The 8,773-nt window shown below is 39.4% G+C and overlaps 1 protein-coding gene across 13 annotated transcripts in view; it reads left to right on the top strand.

Moving 5' to 3' along the window:
- The first annotated feature begins 616 nt into the window (after positions 1-616).
- LOC139613015 (uncharacterized) overlaps positions 617-8,773 on the top strand; it is a 30,418-nt gene continuing 22,261 nt past the window's right edge. For 4 of the 13 annotated variants that reach the window (XM_071469275.1, XM_071469269.1, XM_071469272.1 and 1 more), the window contains exons 1-8: positions 3,036-3,257; positions 3,757-4,030; positions 4,320-4,363; positions 4,936-5,224; positions 5,419-5,462; positions 5,975-6,263; positions 6,918-6,965; positions 8,703-8,737. In XM_071469275.1, coding sequence (XP_071325376.1) covers positions 3,252-3,257; positions 3,757-4,030; positions 4,320-4,363; positions 4,936-5,224; positions 5,419-5,462; positions 5,975-6,263; positions 6,918-6,965; positions 8,703-8,737 — 1,029 coding nt within the window. In that variant the 5' untranslated portion in view covers positions 3,036-3,251. Of the gene's footprint in view, positions 829-2,042; positions 2,156-3,033; positions 3,258-3,756; positions 4,031-4,319; positions 4,364-4,935; positions 5,225-5,418; positions 5,463-5,974; positions 6,264-6,917; positions 6,966-8,702; positions 8,738-8,773 lie in introns of those variants that run through there. The other 9 variants (XM_071469274.1, XM_071469268.1, XM_071469266.1 and 6 more) reach the window with 8 other exon arrangements.

Genomic DNA, 8,773 nt, shown 5'->3' with positions numbered 1-8,773 from the left:
GGAGCTGAGGAATCCAGCAGGTGAGTGGCATGGCTGGTAATAGCAGCAGAGCGTGGAGACAATGGGACAATCTGGCAGGGAGTGAGTGAGCGACCAAGGCTTTTCAACAGGCTTGACTGGGTAAAAAAGGGAAAAAAGAGACAAGGTCAAGAAAAACTGGGGAGCAGGCAGAACCCTGACAGTAAAATCTGGAGGTGTGGAGTTAAAGTGATCTTAACCAGCAGCTCACATGACATGGAGACTATTGAAAAAAATATTTATGAAAACAATGTTATTAATCAAAACAAAGTACTAATATACTTACACTATAAATAATGTCTCATTTTCTGGTTCACAATCTGTTCTAAAATGTCTAATAACCTGGCCAAACCCCTTTATGATTGATTAATAATTCATGATATAATAATCTACATTAACAATCAACACTACCTATTTATGAATATAATTTTCATTATAGCTTGTTAGGTGACACCAGGGGTTCACAACTTATTTAAAAATGTGTAAAACTGAAAATCTTAAACTACGTTTAACAGAGTCTTGTGCTGGTCCGGAACAATGTAGTCCAAATTTGAGTTTTTGATTTTGATTTTGACGGAGAATCGATGGCTCGGTATCATTTGGCCAAACTGCGAATCGGAAGTTGTAATGTGATGTTTGGAGAAAAGAGGCTGGGCAGACAGACTGTAATCTGATCACTACTCCAGACCAGAGGACTCGCTCTAAACCAAACATCTGCTTCATGCAACTGGAATATGTTTTCAACCTGTAACACAAACTGAAACAGACTGACGAGAGAGAGACAGAGAGACAGAGAGAGAGAGAGAGAAGGTGAGTTTTATTTCCACATCCAGCATTAAACAGCAGCGATGCACTGAATCACGATGAAGCTTGTTTAAATACAGCGAAGATGATTTTCCGCCTAAGGATGAACACAAGTTGAGTTCAGGTTTCACAAATAAAGCTGCAAGTTGTTTTTAAAACTTAAGTTAAGCTGTAACATGTGCTTCTCCTTAACTGTAGTCGCTTCTGTTGCTCTACTTCCGCTTTCGAGCAGAGCCAATTATAAAAGGACCAGGGTGCCAACTCTTTCTCCAGGGCTAAAGTGCGGTAGAGTTGGAAAGATTTTGGCAGATCGATAACTCTTAAGTGAAACTTTGTTAAAACACAAAACACAAAACGCTACAACCTAACTTTCATCAAAACGAGCCATCCTCGGAGCCACACCAATAACATCGGTGTTTACAGAGCAGCGCGCAGGGACCGTCCACGAAGTGCAACACCGAAAAGAGACATTACAAAAATATTCAGAATCAGAATCAGTTTTATTGCCAAGTATGTTTCCACATACAAGGAATTTGTTTTGGTGATTGGTGCAGTTGGAGGTTCTTGGAGGTTCTTGGAGGTTCTTGGAGGTTCTTGTAAACAACAGGTTTACACAGTTTTAGTTTCTGCCTGTATGTGGGAATCAGGTGGACCATGACATGGTCAGAGTGGCCCAGTGCAGCCCGGGGGACGGCGGGATCAGCACCACTGATTGTGGGGTAACAGTGGTCCAGAGTGATCCCCTCTCTGGTCGGGCAATTAACAAACTGTCTGTATTTGGGCAGTTCGTGGCTGAGGTCACCTTTGTTAAAGTCACCAAGGACAATAACTACGGAGTCCGGGTTGGTCCGCTCCACACACAGTATCTGCTGTGGCCTGTGGTGGGATGTAAACACCGACCAGGATGAATGAGGTGAACTCACGGGGGGAGTAGAAGGGCCTGCAGTTTATGATGAAAGTCTCCAGGTCAGGAGGACAGTGCTGCAGGATCACTGTCACGTCTCTGCACCAGCCTCTGTTAGTATGAAAACACATTCCTCCACCTTTCGTTTTGCCGGACAGCTCTGTGTCGCGATCCGCTCTGAAGAGCTGGAAGCCGGCCAGCTCCAGCGCAGAGTCCGGAACCGATCCACACAGCCACGTCTCCGTGAAGCACAGGACGGAAGATGGAGACAAGTCTCTGTTCTTCTGCACCAGTAGCTGAAGTTCATCCAGCTTGTTGGGCAGTGAACGCACCTTGGAGAGAAAGATACCTGGGAGCGGTGTGCGGAGTCCGCGCCGGCGAGAGCAACGGTCAGTGCACCTCTGACCAAAATGTCCAATAATCCCACAGGTGAGTCGAGAAAGGTGGAAAAAAATCCTCTGGAGCTGTTTCTCTGATGTTAATGAGCTCTTCTCTGGTGAAAGAGCTCCGGAAACCGAGGCAGAAAACTGAATTAAAAAGAAAATAAGGCAAAAGAGTGCGCACCAACACACCGAGGCAGCCATCCGCGGCGCCATGGCAGCTGGATTCAATAACTTCACTATGATAGAGTGCGGTGTCACCAAACTCACTGCACACTTCATTGACCTCCTCATAATTTCTGTTGTAGTGTAATCTGTAGGAGGTCAATGAAGTGTGCAGTGAGTTTGGTGACACCACACTCTATCATAGTGAAGTTATTGAATATTTTTGTAATGCCTCTTTTCGCTGTTGCACTTTGTGGACGGTCCCTGCGCGCTGCTCTGTAAACACCGATGTTATTGGCTCGTTTTGATGAAAGTTAGGTTGTAGCTCGTTGTCTATCTTACTGTGGTTGAAAATATGCGTGTTGTGTGTTTTAACAACGTTTCACTTAAGAGTTATTAATTCGAATCTGCCAATATCTTTCCAGCTTTACCGCAGTTGATTAGCTAAAGCTGTCAAATGAATGTAGTGGAGTAGAAAGTACAATTTTCCATCTGAAATGTAGCAGAGTGGAAATGTAAAGTAGCATAAAATGGAAATACTGAAGTACAAGTGTGTCAAAATTACACTTGAGACAAAGTAAAGGGGGTTACTATTATAGAAACTAATATCACAAAAGTAAAAGATTAACTAACCCACCACAGCCACAAAAAGACTATTTATGTCAAAACATATCGTGTTTATAACTGAGCACTAGTGTTTGGTAAAATTGGATCATATGTGGATTTTTTTTTTTTTTTGTAATGAAATGCAAAGCTAACACTGAAAATGAAATTGTGTGCTATCAGCTAGTTTACTGTAACTTATAGCTACAGTTAGAGACAAGCCAACATTAGCATTCATTCATAGATACTTGACACTGTCCAAATCAGAAACTCTGAGGGTGAGAAGTTAAGTATATCAAGCAAGCTATGTTTACCTACAGTGTCTTCATTTGCTTGCGTGATGTGCGTGAGATGAGACATCAGGACGTGAGCCACTAATGAAGGTAGAGATGTGCAACTAATTGAAGGTTTAGAAATGTTATGGTCCACTTGAGGGGTGTTTGAAATTGTGGTAAAAGATCCAGGCATGAATATGGTATTCATTCAAGTAGGATAAATGTTTCAACCCCCCTCGACTGTTGTTTTTACCTCTTTTGGGCGGTCCAAATCTCACTCTGGGGGGTCAGACCATAACCCAACCCCTGCCCCCATAATTTTAACCCTGGCAGAGACTGCAGGGAATGCTGTATAATGACCATAAACAAAACTAAACTGAGCGTCAAAGTTAATTTTAGCCTTGAAGACAAAAGTCGGACAAGACAAACAACTCAATCACAACTTTTCACAACAACAAACTCTGCTGATAAAAACCATGAGATGTGGTTGACAATTCAGAAAAAACTGAAATAGACTTTTTTATTATTTTATTTTATTATTTTGCCATTCACCTGTCCAAGTCCTATCCTGTATAACACTGTGTGATATGTCCTTTGAATTTTCCAGGTAGCAACAATGACAACTAAGAAGCAGATTGCTGAAACACTGAAGATATTGAGTCCAGAGGAACTTGATAAATTCAAGTCACTCATTGAACTGGAGAAAGGTTTCCCACACAGCTCAAGGAGTCGACTGAAAGTGGCAAATGTGCAGGATGTAGTGGAGCTGGTGGTGCAGACGTACAGACAAGACAGTGTGGAGGTGACTAAAAAGGTTTTAAAGAAGATGAACAGGACTGATCTGGTGCAGGGGTGGTCAGACATCAGCGCAGGAACCAAAGGTGAGGATAAGAAGACAGAAATATGTGAAAAAGATCAAACTGCTGCAGAACACAGTGCAGTCACACGTGTTTCATAAGCTTTATATTTATGTCTGTGCAAAGTAAAAATAACAAATACGTCAAAATTGCTGGAACATTGTTGTAGTAACTTTAAATGTTATTATTATGTCTCTGTTAGGGAGCTTTAAGTGTCACTTTGAGATGAATTCTTTTGTATTGTAAATCCTCATAAAGCCTGTAGTAAATACATTTCCAGAGGGTCTTATATTCCGTTTTCTTTTCTCCCCAGACAAACGGCCTGAGGATGATCAGCGGCCTGCACTGATCCAGAAAGTGAGTGATGTTACATCAATCTGACTTTACACACTGCAGCTTTTATTATAAAAGATGATACAAACTAAATGTTTGTTTTTTCTCAGATGTTTTTCTCTCAGAACTGAAGCTGATCAAGCTTCTTTATGTCCACATGAGCACTTCATCAATATTATTCATGACATGTTATGAATTTGAGTTTTCTCTGGAAAATGTAATGGTTTGATTTTCTTGACTTATTTTTTTTTTAATTTCATGGAAATTTGCAAAATTTAAAACGCAGACACAAAATTAGTCAAACAGAAGATTTACTGACAGCCACTCTGTTGTTAAATCAGGAGGCTCACTGAAGTCATGGAAGGACTGTAACAGAGTTACAGCCGCGCAATAAAATTTTGTTTTATAAATCATGAACCTGTTTTCAAAATGAAGATACTTGTGGAAAAGGAAAAATATTGATATGACTGATGTACTCTCAAAACACTGACATTTCTGGAACTCATACATTGATGAGATGTGAACAGAAAAGTCTTTATAATCCGAGATGAGAAAATGTACTTTTGCCCCATTAACTTTTCCTTTGACTTCACCAGGTAGAAACGACGGTGTCTGTTATTGAGCTGCTTTTGGAAACACTGGCTGATTTGAGCATCAAGAAGCTGAGGGAATTCAAGCAGATCCTCCGGATTCAAATTCATCGTTACAGACCTCACTCAGATATCCCCTGGAGCCTGTTCAGGATGGCAGACCTGCAGGACACAGTGTTTTTAATGGTGCAGACTTTCGGCCAACAGTCTGTGGAGAAGACCAAGAAGGTTTTAAAGAAGATGACCAGGACTGAGCTGGTGCGGAGGCTGAGTGACAGCAGCTCAGGACCCACAAGTAAGACAATAAAGACAAAACATGTTGGTTATAAATCTGATCCATAACAAGTTTTGTCTTCTTCTCTTTACATTATAAAGTTAATCATATTTGGTGTAGTATATTTTATGACTAATGTGAAATATAGCAATTTAAAATATTAACTTATGTCGCTTTGTCTAACATGAAACATTCTTTCCTTTCTTTCTCCTCAGAAAAACACTCAGTGGATGAACATCTGTCTGCACTGATCCACAAAGTGAGCAATGTTACATCTGTCTGACCATGTGAAGTTCAGCTTTTATTCAATGAGATGAACATTACTGATAAGAAATGATTATAAATTAACCAAACAGATCATTCAGATTGGAAGTTTCTCACAGCTCTTAAAGAATTAAACAAAATGCAAAACATGAAGTTGAGAAAATCCCTGCGTCATGCTGCCACCTGTTTCTACAGTTAATTCATCTAGAACATCTCATGTAAGATCAGGTGGCTCATTTCAGTTTTTGGCAGCACAGTTGGAAGAGTTACAACCTGATATATAATTAATTAACAAATAGAAACGGTCAGGTGAGAGATATTAAAATTTAGAAGGAAAAATGACTAATCCTAACAAACAGATAATAACCAAATATATAAGTTGCTCATGTGATCTAAGGAAAAATATCCTTAAAAATCCAAAGAGAACAGGCAAAAAGATAAATCTTTAATTTTCTCAGTGAAGAAATGACGTATTTGCTCTATGAACATATACTTTGAATTTTCCAGGTGGCAACAATGGTGGCTGTTAAAGAGCTGATTTTGGAAACACTGACTGTTTTGAATTATGGGGATCTCGAGAAGTTCAAGTGGTTCCTGCAGCTCACTTGCTTCCAGAAGGACTTTCCATACATCTCATGGAGTCGACTGGGTAGGGCAAACAGGGCAGACCTACTGGTGGAGGTGATGGTGGAGACGTGTGGCCAGCAGTCTGTGGAGGTGACCAACGAGAATTTGAAGAGGATGAACAGGACCGATCTGGTACAGAGGCTGTCAGAGACCAGCTCAGGACTCAAAGGTAAGACAAACAAGACACCTGTCACATTAATCTCTTATGATAAATAGATATGCTATAGGTTATCAAGTATATCAAATAGATATGATATAGGTTATGATTTTGTTATGAATTGTGGGGCAAATATTAGATACAGCTTATAGTATAAAGCAAAACAACAACACCCTATAGTCCTGAACCACGACAGCAAGTTGAGTTGAATCAACATGAACCTGTTGACTTTGGTCTTTAAACACCTTTTCTCTGAAAACATTTTTTCTTTGTTGGGCCACATGTTCTTGTTCATTTTCTGGTCCAATGAGTTTAGTAGGAATGTGGTTAATGTTGTCTGTCTTTTCTGTGAAGCTTTGATTGGACTTACACTAGTCACTACATTAGTCACTACTACACTATGAGGAAGGTTCTGGTCTGTGGCCTCCTCCTGCCTTCAGTCCACACACCTGAAATCCATCTGTGTCACACTATCATGTGCTTGTATCTGTGTGTTTTATTTTCACATCCTGACAGAGACTGTTGTCAAACCACACAGGTCTCAGCCATGAAATATTAGAGGCTTTTTACTCTCAGGACTCAGTTTTATACACAGGACAAGCTCACACACAGGCTGCACACTGCGTTTTTATCATGTGATCACAATCTGCATTAAATATGTTGCAGCGACAGGATCATCAGCTGAAGGATCTGGTGTGAATACAACAGAGGGAGGTAGGTGCCTTTATAAAAAAATAATATGAATAAAACACTAATAACAAATGTTATAACTTGAATTGAGAATAATGTTGAATGAAAGTACTGAATTCTTCCCTCAAAGCCCTGGAGTTATTGCTTGTTTATTGTTTTTAGCCATTTTTTTCCTTCCGTACGTTTTCTGACATCTTTTGCCTTACACACTTGAAACTAGAAACATGGTTCCAAGTCTAGAACGTGAAGCATGCTTAGGATATGCGTGCTATTACTTTTGGTGCTGATATCAGATTTTATATGATTTTTTTCATGGTTTCTTTATTTGAATGGATTTTCTATAGGTGGTGCAGTGGTCAATAGTATGTACACAATAGTATGTTCCTGATGTACCAGAGGCTGCAGTTTCAAGACCTCAGTTTCAAGTCTACAGGCCATATTTTTTCGCACCAATGCCACCTAGCAAATAGGAGTATCAGAGGCTGTTTTCAGGACTGTATTTCTAAGACCCGTGTATGTGTGTGTGTGTGTGTGTGTATAGTAAACAATATAACAAGTAGCAAGGAAAGTGAACATAATGACTCTCGCAAGTGTGTGCAACACCGACATGTGGAGGCCAACCAAGAGGGAGATCTCGAGAGAGAAGCAGAAGTAGCATGTTGTAAGGTTTTAATGGTGGTAAACCTTTACAAACAGGATGGATGCCTGCATGATGGAGAAAAGAACAGCACTAGACAGTCTTTTTTTTTTTCCAAAACTCAGAATTTTCTTATTTTACTTATGCAAAAAGGTTTCAAGGACATATATCATGCTTGGACAACTCTGAATACAGCCCATATCTTACATTGATAGATTTTTAAGATTTTTTCATTATTGGCTAACAAACCTCTGTGGCTATGGTCAAATCAATTCAATCTGCTCTATTTCTTGGATGCTTCATCCAATTGTAACCATATTTGGTCCAGTTATACAGCCTGATACCCTGAAGAGGACTAATGAGTTTTGTGCATGTTCACCATTGGGGGTTAAAAGAATCATTGCTTGATAAAAATGAATAGATAGCTCCTAGATAGTGATGGCTAGAAACATGGTTTTACTTTTAAAATGCCGAGCATGATGAAGCAATGATAGCTTGCAAACATCTTATTGATATCTTTCATATTTAACAAATTATTCATTTTTAATGACGAGTACATAAAATCAACCAATATCTCAAATTGTAATGGCTACAGAACTGAAATTTGTAGTAAAGTTTAATCCTCACAGAGTCAAGAACTGTTGTGAAAGCGCCAGTAATTGGTGTTTTGAGATGTGTTTTTCATTATCACAAATCAACCATGAGGTTTACACGAAAAACTCTTTCACCTCTGGATTCTATGTGCTATCAGATTTAATAGCTGAAGGTAAAATTCTGTAGCTGGAAGCTTCAGCAGCTACCAGCTTCTGCAGGTGCAAGCTAGCTGTCAGAGCTGAGAGCATTGCAGAAGAAAATAAAATAATAAGAAGAAGAAAATAAGAAAATGCACATTCTAGTTTTCATTTACATTCAGAGTATAAATCTTTAACACGCAGTTTAATAGCAAATGTGACATCGTGTTGACATCAAGTGTTTATCAGGTGAAACCAGTAATTGATTTGATGGTGTTAATCTTAAGGAGATTTTCTGTTGATATCAAACAACATAAATTGACTGTGTCTGATGATAAAACCTGATGTGAAATCAATCATTCCTGAATCTTTTCATGTTTTCTTTTTCCTCAGAGAAAGATGAACGCTGCTCTGCACTCATCCAGAAAGTGAGTAAAGTCAATGTGACTTTAAACTGTTTAAAG

The sequence above is a fragment of the Trachinotus anak genome, unplaced genomic scaffold (assembly GCF_046630095.1).
Source record: "Trachinotus anak isolate AG129_WGS33_773 ecotype Australia unplaced genomic scaffold, CSIRO_AGI_Tana_v1 ptg000032l, whole genome shotgun sequence".
NCBI classification, from domain to species: Eukaryota; Metazoa; Chordata; class Actinopteri; order Carangiformes; family Carangidae; genus Trachinotus; species Trachinotus anak.
The sequence above is the reverse complement of the archived record's forward strand: the minus strand, read 5'-3'. Positions and strand labels throughout refer to the sequence as shown.